General features: G+C 51.7%; 1 protein-coding gene and 1 long non-coding RNA gene across 22 annotated transcripts in view; one reads left to right on the top strand and one right to left on the bottom strand.

The window, feature by feature from the left end:
• ZNF335 (zinc finger protein 335) overlaps window positions 1–13,280 on the bottom strand; it is a 33,530-nt gene extending 20,250 nt beyond the window's left edge. For 2 of the 21 annotated variants that reach the window (XR_006740266.1, XM_045574386.1), the window contains exons 1-17: window positions 12,988–13,122; window positions 12,066–12,316; window positions 10,488–10,728; window positions 9,592–9,669; window positions 9,040–9,345; window positions 8,793–8,939; window positions 7,601–7,747; window positions 6,072–6,324; window positions 5,813–5,990; window positions 4,774–4,886; window positions 3,418–3,436; window positions 3,195–3,311; window positions 3,033–3,109; window positions 2,788–2,948; window positions 1,843–2,075; window positions 821–914; window positions 603–718 (exon numbers count right to left, since the gene is read on the bottom strand). Coding sequence is in view for 20 of the 21 variants with exons in the window: in XM_045574386.1 (XP_045430342.1) it covers window positions 603–718; window positions 821–914; window positions 1,843–2,075; window positions 2,788–2,948; window positions 3,033–3,109; window positions 3,195–3,311; window positions 3,418–3,436; window positions 4,774–4,886; window positions 5,813–5,990; window positions 6,072–6,324; window positions 7,601–7,747; window positions 8,793–8,939; window positions 9,040–9,345; window positions 9,592–9,669; window positions 10,488–10,728; window positions 12,066–12,266 (2,481 nt within the window). In the remaining variant the exon portion in view is untranslated. Of the gene's footprint in view, window positions 1–602; window positions 719–820; window positions 915–1,842; window positions 2,076–2,787; window positions 2,949–3,032; window positions 3,110–3,194; window positions 3,312–3,417; window positions 3,437–4,773; window positions 4,887–5,812; window positions 5,991–6,071; window positions 6,325–7,600; window positions 7,748–8,792; window positions 8,940–9,039; window positions 9,346–9,591; window positions 9,670–10,487; window positions 10,729–12,065; window positions 12,317–12,987 lie in introns of all 21 variants that reach the window. The other 19 variants (XM_045574387.1, XM_045574388.1, XM_045574382.1 and 16 more) reach the window with 17 other exon arrangements.
• Window positions 13,055–15,787, top strand: LOC118707744. Its single transcript, XR_004984381.2, has 2 exons — window positions 13,055–13,166; window positions 15,635–15,787. It is a non-coding gene; the product is annotated as an uncharacterized LOC118707744 (long non-coding RNA).
• Window positions 15,788–16,058: the final 271 nt, after the last annotated feature.

Raw genomic sequence — 16,058 nt, forward strand, 5'->3', positions numbered from 1 at the left:
CGCTCCAAGCTATTGAAATTGATCATCTCACATATTCTACATCTTTTCAAGAGGCTGGGAGACAGAAGGCACACAACTTCTCTCTGCCTTGTAGAAGTGCAAGGAGGTGCAGAGGGAGAGGAGATGGGGATAAAGGTGATCCCGAACAGCTGGATGAAAGGGGGAGAAGATGATGAACTCAGGAAAGTGTGGGCTTGAGGTGCATGGATAAGACAGAGGTTTGGGCGGGAGAAAGCCCCCCAGTCCTCAGGCTGTAGGAGGTGTCATGAATGAGGGCACTAGGTTAGGTGGGAAGCTAGTTCAGACCCACAGGCACAGGGTAGCCACAGAGCCAGGAGAACAGGCCCTAGAAGGCATGGGGAGCAGTGAACACTGCTCAGCATTGCAGAGGTTGCTGGTGACTCTGGAGAGATCCTCTGCCCTCCCTGCCCTCCTGAAGCCTCTTTGGCACAGCTGGTGCCCCTCCTGTGCATGTTACTCACTGGTTGTCAGGGGATCTGTCTCACCCACTAACTGGGAGCTCCCCACGGGTGCGGCATGTCTGCTTCATCACTCTCCTCTCTTCCCAATATTAGTGAAGAGAAGGTCCCCTGGTGGCTCACCTGCAGGGCAGCACCTCCCAGCTCCCGCTGAGCACTCATGTTTAGCAGCAGATCCAAAGCTGTCTGTGTGGCTATGGCGGCTGACTCCTCAGCTCCTGGGTTGGTGGGACCTGAGACTTAGAAAAGGCTGTAAAACTGGCACCAACACCCTCCCCATCTTCCAGCACGAGCCCTGCCCATGCCCAACACGCTGGCTCCCACCCTTCCTCAGAGCTCACCTTGCTGGTAGATGATGGTGGTGCCACCCAGGGTGTCAGAACAGAGCAATGAGGGGTTCTCAGGTGACTGGAAAGGTGCTACCTCTGGGGGAACCTGCAGGGTGGGGACAGAACCAATCCTGAGAGAGCAGCTCAGATTCCAGTGCCATGTACTGCGCTTCTTCTTTGTATTGGGCATTTTAGTTGGTCCGAAGGTTGTGGGTTATTGTTAAGCTGATTAACATTGTATTGGGCATTTTATATGTGTTGGCTTGTTTCATCTTTACAACCACTTTTAAATTAACAGCTCAATGTTACAGATGAACTGACTGAGGCTCAGAGACGTGAAATATCTGGCTTACGACCTCACAGTTAGTGAGTAGCAGAATTGGGACTTGAACACAAGACCGATTCCAGAGCCCGTGTTCTATCAGCACACGGTGATGGTCCATCTTTTGGTGGGGGAGTGAAGAGGCTACATGCTCAGCTACAGGACTGTATTTCTTAGCCTCTCTTGCAGTTAGGTAAAGTGTGGTCACATGGCTGAACAGGAGTTTCTGGTAAAGTTCACAAGGAAGACAGGTGGATAGATGGCAGACATCCATTTTGCCCCTTCCCCATCTTGTCTAGGATGTGGCTAGGAAGGCTGGAGCTCCTGCAGCTATAATGAAGCATGGCAACCACAAAGATGGAAGGGGTTTTCCTAAGAGGGCTGTGAAAAAAATACAAAGAGCTTGGTCCCTAATGACTGACCATGGAGACGCCACACCAGCCCTAGAGTGATCTTAGGATTTCCTTTATATGAGAAAATAAACTATCATCACGATTAAGCTGCTGATATTTTCCCTCTCTATTACTAGCACTGGACAGCCACCCCTACTTTGAGCTTAGGGTTGGCATGTCTATGCCTCAGCTACTCTACCACAATCCAGAGGCAGGGGTCACTTTGTTGCACCCATTGTGCAGATGAGGATGACGTCACACTGTCATCCTGGTGAATGTCCCAAGCCCTTCCTGTCTGTTGTCTGCTTGGCTGAGCTTACCTCGCGAGGTCCTGGGGGGCTGGAGGGTGGTCCAGGGGCTACACTGTGCTGCTGCTTCAGCTCTTCAATCTGCTGCAGAGAGAAGAATGGGCGGCGGCGGGAGGGGGGCTCCTCCGGGTGGCGCTGTCCCCATTCCTCGAAGCTGCTTGCATGTCGGCATCGAACATGCAGGCGCAGATTCTTCTTGTGCCGCGTGCTGAAGTGGCAGTACTCACAAGCAAAGGGCTTGGCCCCTGTAGGCACATGTGGGGGATGCTAGTGCCTACCCACTCCCTCATCCATCCTCCCAGAGAAACCTTCACCACCCAAGGACCTCTCCAACTCCCCCATTCCTTTCTGAGCTCAGACACATGCGCTGCCCATGGTGGTGAGCCAGGACAGAAACAAACCTGTTTGCCCTCTGCACTCAAGCCTTCCTGCCAGTGCCTACTTTCAAGGTCACATGATAACACCCTCCTCTTGTGAATCACCAGCTCCCAGGGAGACAGAAATCTGAAGGAGCCCCTGGGCTTCCTTTCTCTAATCTTCCCTAGTGTGCCTGCCAGAGGGCTGGGAACCAAGGAGAATAAAAACCAACTGTTGTACACCCTCCATGGGCAAGCACAGACTGATGATCTTTCTGCTGCTTCATCCTGAGGGCAGGGCCTAACTAAGACCGATCTCTAGCCCAGTGCCCAGCACAGACAGGGCCAGAGAACAAGTGGAACTCACTTTTATAACCACCAAGCTGTAGTTCTGTTCCCCCATTTCACAGCTGAGGAAGGCGCAGAGAAGGAAAGTGATTGGCCCAGGGCAACCCTGAGAGCAGTGGGCTGAGCTGGAACTAGCACTGAAGTTAGAATGGCCCCCGAAAAGGGGATTCCCTTTACAATGGAGGGGCTTGCACTGCTCAAGTGGCTGCAGGAGAGGAGGAGGAGGGCTGACAGGAAGGGTGACTAGCCTGACCTGTGTGCTTGACAGCCACGTGAGATAGCAGGAAGTCCTCGCGGAAGGTGCGATAGGCGCAGAAGCTGCATTTGAAGGGCTTGTCACTGACATGGGACAGTTGGTGGTTCAGCAGCGCCTTCTTGTCATCACAAACAAACTCACAGAACTCACACTTGAATCTGGGGGTGGTCAGAGGAGGGCAGCTCAGCAGTGGGGTGGGGGTGGGGTTTGCTCCAGCCCCAGAGGCCTCCCAAAGGCCATACCTGCGGTTGGCGACAGCCTGGATATGTGTGAGAAGGTGCATCTTGAAGGTGTAGCGCTTCTTAAAGGACTTCCCACACTGAAAGGGATGGGCTGAGTTGGGTGATGGATCACCTAGGGAGGCCTCTTGCCCCCATCCCTGCCCAGCCCTTGGCCCCACCTACCTTGTCACACATGTGGGGCTTCTCAGTGCTGTGAGTCTTCATGTGCTGTGTGAGTCTCTTCTGCATGGGGTAGACACGGCCACACACAGGGCAGGGGAAGGAGCTCAGCTTTGGGGTCTGAGGAGGGACAAGAGGGGGTCAGATGGTGAGATCTTGCTTCTTGGCCCCACCCCCCAAGCAGCTCTGCAGCAGGCTCCCTTCCCAGGCCAGGCCCCAGACTTACGGGATCTGGCCTCTTCTTCCTGGAGAAGAAAGTCACAGGAGTTAGACCATCGCTTCTCTGAGCCCACCCAATCCACTCAGACCCAGCCTCAGCCCCGAGGGTCCCGACTGCCCACCCAAGCCCCTTTCTTTTAGTTTGCTGGGGGAAAGCTAAGAGGTCTGCACGTCACTCCATTTGGGAATGGCATATTCTTTCTCTGTCACAAAGTACATTTTGAAGTTCTGAGAAGTCTCACAGGAAAGAATGCTATTGTACTAGTCGGCTGACCTGGTGTCCCCTTCCTTTTTATTTTCTGAAGAAAACCTATAAGCACCTTGGAGAGCTGGCTTTCACACACACATGGTTTTAGATCTGAGGACTTATAAGAACTTTTACAACATAATATGTGGCCCAACAGTTGGATTTTTGCATCACAGCCCCACTTACTGACCAGAGTCAGCTGACTGTTGAAAAATCCAGTTGCCACGACTGATCAAAAACTGAATGATGTAAGATGTGAAAGAATAAAACCAATAATGTAAGTTTATAACCTTGTTTCACTAGCAACCTTTCTTTCATTTTACTTTTAAAATTATTTTTTAAATATATTTTTATTAATTTCAGAGAGGAAGGAAGGGAGAGAGATAGAAACATCAATGATGAGAATCACTGATTGGCTGCCCCTTGCATGTCTCTTATTGGGGATGGAGTTTGCAACCCTAGCAAGTGTCCTTGACCAGAATCAAACCCAGGACCCTTCAGTCCGCAGGCTAATGCTTTATCCATTGAGCCAAACCGGTTAGGGCAATCCTCCTCCTTTTAAGAACCCTGCAAGTCTTTGGTTCATACCGAGGACTGTTCTCTGACTTGCAAATCATACACAATAAAATTATCTTTTAATTAATTTTTGTTAACAGATCCATCTAGTGGATCCCTGTTTCCCACCTCTGCTCACTGGTCCTCCTGTGAAGCTGAAGGTCTAATTTAATTCAGCGAGCAATCACTAGGCTCCTAAGGTTTTTTTTTTTTTTTTTTTTTTTTGCCATGTACTTGTCCTAAGTCTGCTCTCTCAGTACCATGAAAGAAAGATGAGTGTGGACCAGGAGTCTGAAAAATCTTTCGATCCCAACAATGTCCGTCTCCATTTTATAGAAGGAAAATTAAAGCTTGTAGCTGGGAAGAGATTAAATAAAGGACCTCAAGGCCCTGCCTGCTCCTGCTCTGTCTGAGCCAAGTGGTCAGGGATAAACCGCCTTGCTTTCCAATGTTTATATTGTGCAATGAATGGCCTGGCCCTGAGCTGGTACTAACTGGAACCATTGTTATTCTGGGCTCCCACTTTCCCACCCTGTCCCCATTCCATCCACATCCACTGACCGGTCCCGGGTGTGCACGGCTGCATGTCGGATAACGTCTTTCCTGTAGACACTGGTGTAGCTGCATTCATCACACTTGTAGGGCTTACTGCCTACATGGTTGAACATGTGCTCCTGGGAGAGAGGCATAGAGATAGTGGATTGGGGCTCAGATTCCCCTCCTGCCACACCTCACCTGTGCCCACAGCTCTAGAACTGCCATGGGAGCAGGCTCGAAAAAAGAGGAGTGCTGCCAGTGCTGGGGCCTATGAGGGCTGGGGACCCACCCCAACAAGCAGACCTGCTCTGCACCATTTGATAGAGGAGGAAACAGGCTCAGAATGAAGAGACTTGCTGAGGTCCCACAGACCTTGTGAACTTGAAGTTGAATCTAGGCAGCAGAGCTCCACAGTCTCTATGCCTTCCCCACTGCAAGATGGGATAGCCACCCCTGCCCTCACATTGGGTTTCCAGAGAAAACTTCCAAGTCAAAGGACGCTGTCTGAGGAAGCACTGTGTGCAGAAAGCACAGGGGCTCTGGCTGTTTTTCCTGAGAACCCCCCAACCCCAATAATAGCCAACTTGCTGCTTCACTTTGGTCCAGCCAAGCTGTGGTTCCTTGGTCGGTAAAATAGGATTGTTGACACCTAACAGGGACCTCCTGGGGCTGCCTCAAGATGCAAGGCCTGAGTACTGGGCCCCTCTCATGAGACACTTTACTGCCATCTGCTGGAAGCCTTTTTAACATACTGCACTAGATAAAACCAACTTTACTGCCACCTGCTGGCAATGGTGGTGAACAAGCAAATCTGTAAAGTCCCCTACACAATAGCACACCTGAAGATGCTGTGCTGCTGTGCAGTGTGCGATCTGCAAAACCGCCCAGGGCAGCCCAGACACGTGCCCCGTGAAACAGCAGGAGAGGGTGCCTGGAAGGCCCTTCTACCTCCACTCCCTCTCGGTGCCACCAGGCTTTTGTCTTTTCTCATCCAGCCTCCCTTCCTCCCACGCCCTGTGCCTTCCCCTTCCCAGCTACTCTCCTTTCCAGCTGCAGCTCACACCTTGAGCGAGGACCAGCGGCGTGAGCGATAGCTGCACTGAAGGCACTTGAAGAGCTGGGGGTCTCCGGCCTCATGGGAGTTTATATGAAAGCGCAGGTCCTCGTGGGACAGGAAGCGGGAGCCGCAGATGCGGCACAGGAAGGGCCTCAGAAGCGGTTTGGGTGACTTGTAATAATACCTGCCAGGAGGGTGGTGAGGAGAGGTCTGGCTGGGTTGGGGCTGTCCGGCTGCCTCCCTGACCCCTTCTCGTGCCCCTTACTTGCGGTATTTCTTGCCTAGGAAGCGCCTGGAGGGTCGGCCGCGGCGGCGGGGTGGGGCGTCGGGCTCTTCCTGGCAGGTGGGTGCTGAGTTCTTTGCGTCCGACTGGCTCACGCTGGGCTCCACAGGGACCCTATCGGCCTTACTCAGGGCCACCAGGTGTCCTGGGCCTGAGGAGCTGGGTACCTCGGGGTCCTGTGGCTCTGGAGGGCTCTGTCCACTCTGGGAACTCACTAGAGGCTCTCCTTCCATACCTGCCACAGACATGTCAGATCACAGATCAGTCACAACACACCAGGACAGGTGTGGACAGATGAGACACAGGCCAGCCAAATACTTCCCCCCACATTCGGCCACCCTCCACTAATGGGCACATCAGGTCACAGCACAGACGCAGCCAGCTGGTGGTTAGAGTGCAGCAAAGCATGACTTAAATGTGACAGTCAGGGCAGCAGAGGACCTAGGGACCTCTCAGTCAGGAGACCTGCATACTAGGTTCAGCTCTGTAGCTGACTTGCTGTGTATCTTTAGGCAAAGCCAGTCCCTCTCTGTGTCTCATTTTCCCTATTTGGCAAATGAAGATAATAATTGCTTATCTAGTGATCTCATGAGAACATTCCAGTCTGAGAAGCAACAGCAGCACTTTAACACTGGTTTCTCTAGGGTAGCTGGAGGGCAGATAGGAGTGTCATATATTCAAACACATCAACAATATCTCAATACAACGTTTTAAAAATTAAAAATGACACAGACAATGCTGGTAACATTCTGTTTCTTGACTGGGGTGCTAGGTTATATAGGTGTGTTCACTTTGAAAATTCACTGAGTTGTACACTTTCGATGTGCTTTTCCAAACATATATCTCAGTAAAAAGTTATTTTAAAATGAGACTAAAAAATAAAACAATTTCCTCCAAACTGCATGTACAAAGACAGCTACCATGTGCCTTTTGGTGCCTATTTATGACTTAAAGCAACCCTAAAAGACAGGTGCTATCACTTGGATTTACAAAAAGGGGATTCGAGAGGTGAAGTAACATGTTACAGGTCACACAGCTAGTACCATGCAGAGCTGGCATGAATGCCCATGAGGCGTCCCAGCCTGTAATGCTCTAAGCTTGTGCTCCTTGGACAGTCTTAGGCCTCAACTTTGTTGTTATTTCAATAATAATACTTAAATATTACCTTATTAGTTCAGCTATAAAGACTCAACCTCTTCCTGCTGTGACCACTTACCACCGAACAGTCTTTTCATAAAGCTGATGTACTTTTCTTAACTCAGGGTTTTTCAAGCCTGGTCTTAGAGGGAGTTCCCCTCCATCACAGCCCACACAACTACACACAGAGGTTCTGATCCCAGCACCCCAACTCCTACGGAAGCACCTGTGACTGCATCTGTGTCAATTCTGTTTTCCTGGCTCTCCTGGTTTGAGCCAGGCTACTCTCACTATCTCCAGGACTCCACAGAGGCAAGCAGGGAAGGTCACCCCTCAGCCTCACCCTCAAGTTCCCTTCCACGACCAAGTCTCACCCTCTGGGAGGTCTGAGGGTTCCAGGCAAGGCAGCTTCCGGGGCCGGCCAGGCCTCCTCCGGGATCTCAGTGTGCTGGGTGTGGGGCGCTGGGGTCGCAGTTGCCGGCCGCGGGGCTCATCCTCCGCTGGGTTGTAGTCACTGTCCTCTGCGGCAACAGTGCGAGAAGGTGGGCATCATGCTGGACCCACCCTTTCAGCTCTGATCCCTTGCCCTGCTCCCCCGGGAAGAGGCCCACTTCCCCATCCCTGCCCACTCCTCTTTCATGCCCACCAGTGACGCCTCCTCCCGACGCCCTCCTGATGTCCCATGGCTGACTGCACATCCCTTTCCAGGCTCCTGCAGTCCTTCCTCTGCACCTTTCCTGACACCTACCACTGGCTTCTACAGCACTTGGCCATGATTTAGAAAAAGACACTGCTTCCTAAGGACATTTTACAGACACTGTTAGGAAATAGTTGAAATAAACATTCAAGTCTATAAACGCTATGATTGTGCAAGATACAGTCTATGAAAATGCAGAAGCTATTGGCTGAATGTGGCTATTGAGTTCCTAAAACGTGCCTAGTCTAAACTGAGACATAATTAAGTGTAAAATACACACTGGATTCTAAAAATCAGTGTGAAAAAAAGAGTAAAACGACGAATAATATTTTATAATGATTGCATGTTGAAATAATATTTTAGATATGTTGGGTAAATAAAATATACAATAAACTTAATTTCACCTTTTTTTATCTTAAAATAAAAAAAAAATAAGGCCCTGGCTGGTATAGCTAAGCAGTTAGAGCATCAGCCTGTTTTGATTCCTGGGTTGTGTGTTCATGTTTGTTCCCCAACCCATCTCTCTCACATTGATGTTTCTTCTCCCCTTCCCTCCCCCACTCTCTCTAAAAATCAATGGAAGAAATATCCTCAGGGGAGGATTAATCAAAATATCTGTCTACAAAAAAGCAAAGTACCTATGTGGTTTGCATTCTATTTCTGTTGGATAAATGTGAACATGGCCCTTAGTTGTGGTTGGCGCTTTTACGGTGCACAGCCCACACAACTACACACAGAGGTTCTGATCCCAGCACCCAACTCCTACGGAAGCACCTGTGACTGCATCTGTGTCAATTCTGTTTTCCTGGCTCTCCATGAGGGCCAGGAGCCCAATATTTGTTGATGGGGGTGGAAGCCATGTAGCTTACCCTCTAGGTCATCAATGGCACCGGCATCTACAATGTCATCATCCTCTTCCTCCTCTGGTGCCTCTTCCTCTTTTGTCTTGGTCGAGGTACCCCACTTCCGTGGACGTCCCTTCTTAGCAGCTGGTGCTGGTGCTGGTGCTGCTGCTACTTGGGGGAAGGTGGGAGAGGTAAGACAAGCTTCCATGTCTGCCTCTCAGCACCCCATCCCACCTATGCAGTCCCGGCAGGTAAGCTGCTATCAATGTACCTCGACGGAAGTGTCGCTCCCGCATATGGCGTAATAGTGTGGTCTTAGTGCTACTCCGGTACTGGCACATCTTGCACTTGAACTGCTGTACTACCACCACCTCCATCATGGCCTCCAGGCTCTGTAGATCTGGCTCCTCAGTGCCAGAAGCTGGGGGAGGCTGTGCTGGGGAGCTGGGCGAACCCCGTGCCTCCTCAGATGGCTCCAGGCATGTGGATGTGGACGTGGGGCCGTCGGCCAGGGCCTCAATGGCTGCCAGGCTGTGGACTAGAGTGGAACTGGACATTGGCGACGCTATGGAGGCACCTGGAGATTGGTGAGGGAAGCAGAGGGAAGGGAAGTGGAGGGCAGGCTGGCCATGAGCTACAGCTGTCCTTCTCAGGCAGGCCCGGGGATCCTAGAACCCAACTCCTTATAAGAGTAATAGTGGGGAAACTGAGGCCAAGAGCAGTGGCTAAACTGTCAAGATCACACAGTGAGTTTGTGGCTAAGCCTCCCTCTCCTAGTCCAGCCCTCTGCAGGGCTTCCTTTGTCTGGAGCCTGGCGTCTTACCATCATCTGGTCCCTGCAGGATCAGGTACTGTGTGGTCTCGGCCCCACCGTCCTCAGCACTGGTTACAGTTATGCAGCCTAGACAGAGATGTGGGGAGGGAATTCCCAGCTGACACTGACAATTGCCATTGCCCACATTCATTCTGGTTCACCTGTGTGACTTCAAACCAGCTGCATCATCCCTCTGAGCCTCAGATGCCTAACCCCTGCCCATCCAGCCAGGGCAGGGCTATTGGGAAACCTGGTTTGTGTGCCATGATGACCCACAGTCATATAGATGACAAGGCTATCCCAGCTAAACCTGGAGTCCCCCTCCTTCCTCTCAAAATTTCCCCAAGGTTAAGGGCCAGTTCCAGCACCAGTTCCTTAGGGTTGGCTTTCCAGACCATCCCAGGGCTTGTCCTTTACATGCATCATTAATAGGAGGTAGAGTTTGGGAAATCATGAGCTTTGGAATCAGACAGTATGAGCTCATGGCTCAACAGTTGCTAGTGACAGTGGGTAAATTATTTTACATCCTCTGTTCCTCAGATTTCTCATCTATACTGCAAGGATCACAGTAGCACCTATGCTTTGGGGTCCCTGGGGGATGAAGGAGCCAGTGGATATAAAATGTTTAGACAGACCTCAGTATAAAGTCAGGCGTTACTGTTTCTGTATTTAAGGATCACTTATTACATGCCAGACACTGTGCTAAGAGCTTTTCTGTGCTGCCTCATTAAGTCCTCACACCGTTTTACCACTATGAGGCAGGAGTTCCTGTTGCCATGTTACACGTTCAGAGTGGGAGAGTTATTTCCCCTAGTTTGCACAGCTGGGATCAGCAGAGATGGTTCTTCTGGACTCTGCAGGGAGGCCCCAGGGGGCTGACTCTTGCCACCCTCTTCCTGACTTACTCTGGATGAGATCCGGCCCGATGGTGGACTCGATGATCTTGTCAAAGGCTGAGCCCAGATCCGAGGAAGAAGCCGTGCAGTCGGACACCAGCATGTTGGGGTCGGGGAGGGCACTGGAGTGCACGAGAGCTTGGGGGCCACCGGTCCCCCCTGCCACTGGCCCATGGGACACAGAAGATGAATCGGGGAGGTAGCCATGGGGCAGGGGGTCCGTGCTTGAGCTGCTCTCAGACACCTCCTCCTGGGGGATAGGAAACAGGAAAAGAGGGCGTTTAGGAGCCAGGGATGGGGCAGAGCAGGCTACCACCTGCTAGGCAGAGCTCCTAGGCCCAAGCACATGGTGAGCAGTTACTCACACTTTCAACCCCATTGAGTACCAGTGAGAGAAGCCCTCTAGTTGCAGAGCTCCCCAAGAACAAGTCCCAGGGTACCTGGCTCTGGTCAAAGGGCCCCACATACCCCACACCACAGCCAGGCATAGCTGTTTTCATTGCACTTTTGAATAAGCTATTCCCATTGCCTAAAAGGCTTCCCAGCATTACACCATGGCTACAGCCTACCCAGCTTTCTCCCTGCCATTGAGCTGGTACCTCTGCTTGGAAGCTGACCCTGACCGTGAAGGCCAAGTTAGGACCTCTCCATCTGCAGTGCTACGGCTGCCTGTGTCCCGACATCACCTCACTATCTCCTGTGTAGTGTAACATCTCCCAGATCAGGTCTGATCCTACCCTCTACAAGGGCTGGGAGCACATCTGTCTTGTTCCTGCTGTATCACCAGAATCCAACCCAAGCTGGGCACATGTAGGCCCATCTCTGCTGAATTAACGGAACTCTGGACCCCAAAGTGGGGGCCACTGGGTGCACCACTATAATGTGATGTTTTGAAATTGATCTCTGTCTTGCAGATAACAACAGCAATGGCTAATACTTGAGTGTTTATTATGTGCTAAGCACTGTTTTAATTGCTTTGCAAAATGACTTCCTTTAGTTCTTACAAAAACCCTATTGAGGTAGGTATATTCATCATTCCCACTTTACAGGCGAGAAAACTGAGATCAAGAAATTGGGAAGCTTGCTGAAGATCACACTGGGGAGGGGGTCAGGAAGAAATGGTTTTACAAAGTACTTTGTAAAGCAAAGAGAACCTCTGGTGGGAGCTCAAAACAGAGCATGCTCAGAAGCAAGTATTCCTGCTCCGTTTTACAGACAGAAAGACTGCGGCTCCAAGAGCTACTCTGTAAATAGGAGGAAGAGGCAAGACCGGAACCAGGATACCCACCTCCCGAAGAGTGAGGACAGTGGGTAGGGCAATGGGTAAGACCACCGCCTATATTTGAATCCTGACTCTGCCAGCACTCTGTGCCTCAGGTTTCTCTTCTGTGAGATGTGGGAAAGAGTGGTATGTGCTTGACAAGGTTTGAGGCGCAAATGAGAAAAATCCATGTTGGGGACTCACAGTAAACCAAAACCAAGTCTTAGTTACAAGCCAGCCTTGCTGGCCGCTTCCCCCTGGTTGCCAGGCGCTGGCAGCTGCCCGGGGTCCCTGCTTCCACCCCTGCCGGCCAGCACGGCCCATACCAGAGAGTTGCCGCCGCGGTCCGAGCTTTGCCCCACTTCGGAGTCGTCGGCCTCCGCGGGCCCGGGGGCTGCCGCTGCGTCGCTGCTGTCGGCGGACACGGCTTCCGAGGTGCCCACGCCCAGGCCGCTCTCGGAGGGCTCCTCGGGCTGGCCGGGCCCCGGGGCCGCGTCACTACTGCTCTCCACCTCGTTTTCCTCCATGGGCTCGGCGGGCCGCCCCGCAAGGGTGCGCAGGGTCTGGGGCCTTCACTCTGAGAGGAGAGGCGACAGGTGGGCCGCCTCACCGGCGCCGGCAACCACGGCCCACCACCCGGCGGCACCCGTGCGCCCATTTCGCTGACGAACAGACTGAGTCTCCCCCCCTTTCCCCCCCCACGACCGGGCGGGCCTTTCTCGTAGGTAGAACCTTCGGGAAAACGGGGCCGAGAAGCCTTGCTTCCCAGTCCAGGGCCCTTCCCCGTCCCGGGGAGGTGGTCAATGGCGGTATGACCCTTCTCTCCTCCCCTCCACGATTTCCTCGGTGGACTTGCTCTAAGGGTCCCGCCGGGGCTCCGTGGTCCCGCCCTCCGGCATTCCGAGTTCCCCCGGGCGCAGGGCCGGTGGTACAGCCCACGGGCCCCCTTGGTCAGTGGCTCGCTCCCCCTTTCCCTACTTCCTCGCGGAGGGGGCTGACAGCTACGGTCCCGGGGCCTGGCGACTAGGGGCTGTCCCCGGCGCTGCCTGCGCTCCAGGCCCGACGCCATCTTGTGGCGGCGCCGGGTTTCCGCTCAGGCAACTGCGAGAGCGACCAAAGGGCCTGGGACCCCAGGGCCCTATTCGGACAGCCCCGCCGGCCGGGACCTTGCTGTCGGGTGTTCCCGCAGTTGTGGGTCCACTTCAGGGCAGGGTGCAGTGGGGCGACCTGACTCTGTCCGACGCTTACCTGACGCTCCAGTGGCCGCGTTTCTCTCCGACTCCGGCATAGACGAGGTCGCCATCTTATTTTGCCTGCTGCGGAGGGACCCATCGGCCTAGCGTGGGCCGGAACTACTTCCTCCGGCAACCTGCAGAAAGACCGGTTTCCGGTGTGCCGGAAGGTGTCCCTGAGGCCACAGAGTCATAGTTGAGTCTGGAGAGGGGCTAGGATTTATAGGTCGCCTAGTATGGGTGACGGAGCCCGCTACGGGTTGGGGGACTACTTTCCCTCTCGGTGGAAGGTTACACAGGGAGTGGTGCGTCACTCCGCCGGGTTCCCACCTTGGGCCGCAGAACTGGGCGCGGCGAAGGCCGCCCTGCCGCCTGGGGGCGTGGCTCCCGGGGCCTGGCCACGCCTCTCCCGGAACAGCTCAGAAAAGCATGCAGCGACCGGGAGGTTTTGACTTGGATGTGGAGAAGTGTTATCAGTCATTTTTTTTGGCTTTTATCCTTACTTAATTAAGTTTGATGTGTTTTGGCAGATGGGGAACTTGTAATTCCTGTTGTACAGATGCGGGGGGAGGAGAGGAGAGGAGGGGGAGGGAACATTGAGGTCCTGGGATGGGATGTGGCTGGTCAAGGTCACTTTTAAGTAAAAGGATTTGGGAGGCAAGTCCCAACCATTTGGGGAAATGGAGACTAGGATTTCCATACTTGGCCCTTAGTGAGCTTTGTATAATGCAGTAGTCCCCCTCTATCCCCAGTGCCTTGTTTTCCAAGGTTTCAGTTACCCAGGGTCAACTGTTGGTCTGAAAATATTAAAATGGAAAATTCCAGAAATAAACAGCTCACAAGCTTTAAATTGCACGGTATTCTGAGTGGTGTGATAGAATCGTGTGCCATCTGGTTCCTTCCTGGGATGGGGGTCATTCCTGTCCTGAGCATCCACCCTGTATATATCATACTTACCTTTAGTCACAGTGGCCCTCTCATTTATCAGATCAATTATCAGAGAGGGAGGCCATGCCATGTTCCATAACATTTATTACAATATGTTGTCATAATTGTTTCCACCTTATTATTTATTGTCAATATCTTACTGTGTAATTTATAAACTAAATTACCTTTATTGTATGTATGTATGTATGTATAGCTAATTTACATGATCTATGTCCAAGGTTTCAGGCATCCATGGCTAATGGGCGTGCCTGCTGTCTATGTTGCCCTGATAAAGTTGGAGGCCAGGACATCCTCCACAGTCCTTCTCTGCTCGGTGTAGATGGTCTAGATGTATTTAACGGTTTGCAGCCCTTCAGAAAGGTGGGCACCTCCTTCTGATGCCTGAAATGCCATCTTTGGCACTACCCTCTGTTTAAGACTTTTTAGCATTTTGCAAAGGAGCCTGGTGCTCTGGTTTATCCCTTAGTCTCTTTGTTACACAACTTATTTTCTTCATTTGAAAAATAATTTTTTTTTTTTTGGGTGGAGGAATCTTAAAATTCCTTTAAAGAAAATCTATTACAAAAGATAAAAGGTGTTTTGAGCTGTTGTAATTTGTATGCACCTGAGCATGAGGGGGTTCCCTGGTCCTTTCATAGGAGCAGGTTTTGGCAGGAGGAATAGAGCACGAGGCCTCTGGGTGGACTTGGCTCCCTCTTTTCCCTCTGCCCCCATCTGGGTGGACTTGGCTCCCTCTTTTCCCTCTGCCCCCATCTGGCAGGACCAGGCCCCCCAGAGCAGCCCTGGAGAGTTGGGTCAACAGTGGCATAATGATAGGTTGATTTTGCACTCAACCGGTAGTTTCCAACATCAACCTGATTCCTCATTGGAGAGCCCCTCCAGCCCTCACCCCATGCTGCTAGGATGCATCCTGCCTCAAGGATGTCATGGTACTCAGTAGTAGTCCCACAGTACCCATTCCTAGCCCTCGTCTAAGGCTCAACCCTGAGCTTGGCCTTTGCCAGCAAATCACAAGATTGCAGAATGTTATCATACAGAAGGTAAAAGTCTCATCATGGGACAGAAGAAGAGCCCAGGGTCCAGAGGGGAAATCATGGTCCAAGGTCATGGCTCCTTGGAAACAACATACCAGAATTCTTCCATCACAAAGACAAGCAAGCCAACCCTGGTTTTGTGGCTGCTGATCCAGGGTTCTTCCATATCAGAACATGCAATTTGTAGTTCTGGCCTCAGTTTTTAAAAAAATATATATTTTATTGATTTTTTACAGAGAGGAAGAGAGAGGGATAGAGAGTTCGAAACATCAATGAAAAAGAAACATCAATCAGCTGCCTCTTGCATACCCCCTATTGGGGATGTGCCCGCAACCAAGGTACATGCCCTTGACCGGAATCCAACCCGGGACCCTTCAGTCCCTAAGCCGACGCTCTATCCATTGAGCCAAACCGGTTTTGGCACATTATTGATGTTTCTATCTGTCCTCCCTTCCTCTCTGAAATCAACGAACATTTAAAAAACAAACAAACTCTGTATCTGTTCATTTTCTAAGCATTTTATCTACAAGTAAGGGGTGGAGCTGGGATTGAAAGCCAGCAATCTGGCTCCAAACTCCATGCTTAGAACAAGGTATCATTGCTCATGTAGTGATAATAGTACCTGGGTTTTATGTTACTTTTCTGAATCAGGCAGGATGGTTCTATTTCTCCTTTTTGCAGGTGGGGAAACAAGCCCAGAGGGAAAGCTGAGTGGCTCAAAATTCCCCCGCAAGTTTCCTAGTGTCATGCAGAGGGCTGCAATTCCAGCCAGATCCCCTGCAGCAGATGGTAATCATACAAGCCAGGGTTCATTGTGCTCTTACCAAGTACCAGGCACTGCAGTAGGTGCTTTACATGCATTTCTAAACTAATCAATACAACAAGTAGAGATCCTCCTAGTCTCAAGATTCCCATGTCACAGACAAAGTAACAGAAGCTCAAGAGAAATGAAATGGCTTGTCTGAGGTCATGCATTTGCTGGTCAGCAGATCTGGGGTTCAAACCCTGGTGTCCTGACCCCCAGCCCAGTGCTCTGCCTTTGTGCTAGATGCCACGGGAGGGCAGCAGAGCTGAGAGTAGGCAGTTAGCATGTGGGTGCTCTGGG

The sequence above is a fragment of the Pipistrellus kuhlii genome, unplaced genomic scaffold (assembly GCF_014108245.1).
Source record: "Pipistrellus kuhlii isolate mPipKuh1 unplaced genomic scaffold, mPipKuh1.p scaffold_m20_p_6, whole genome shotgun sequence".
Taxonomy (NCBI): Eukaryota; Metazoa; Chordata; class Mammalia; order Chiroptera; family Vespertilionidae; genus Pipistrellus; species Pipistrellus kuhlii.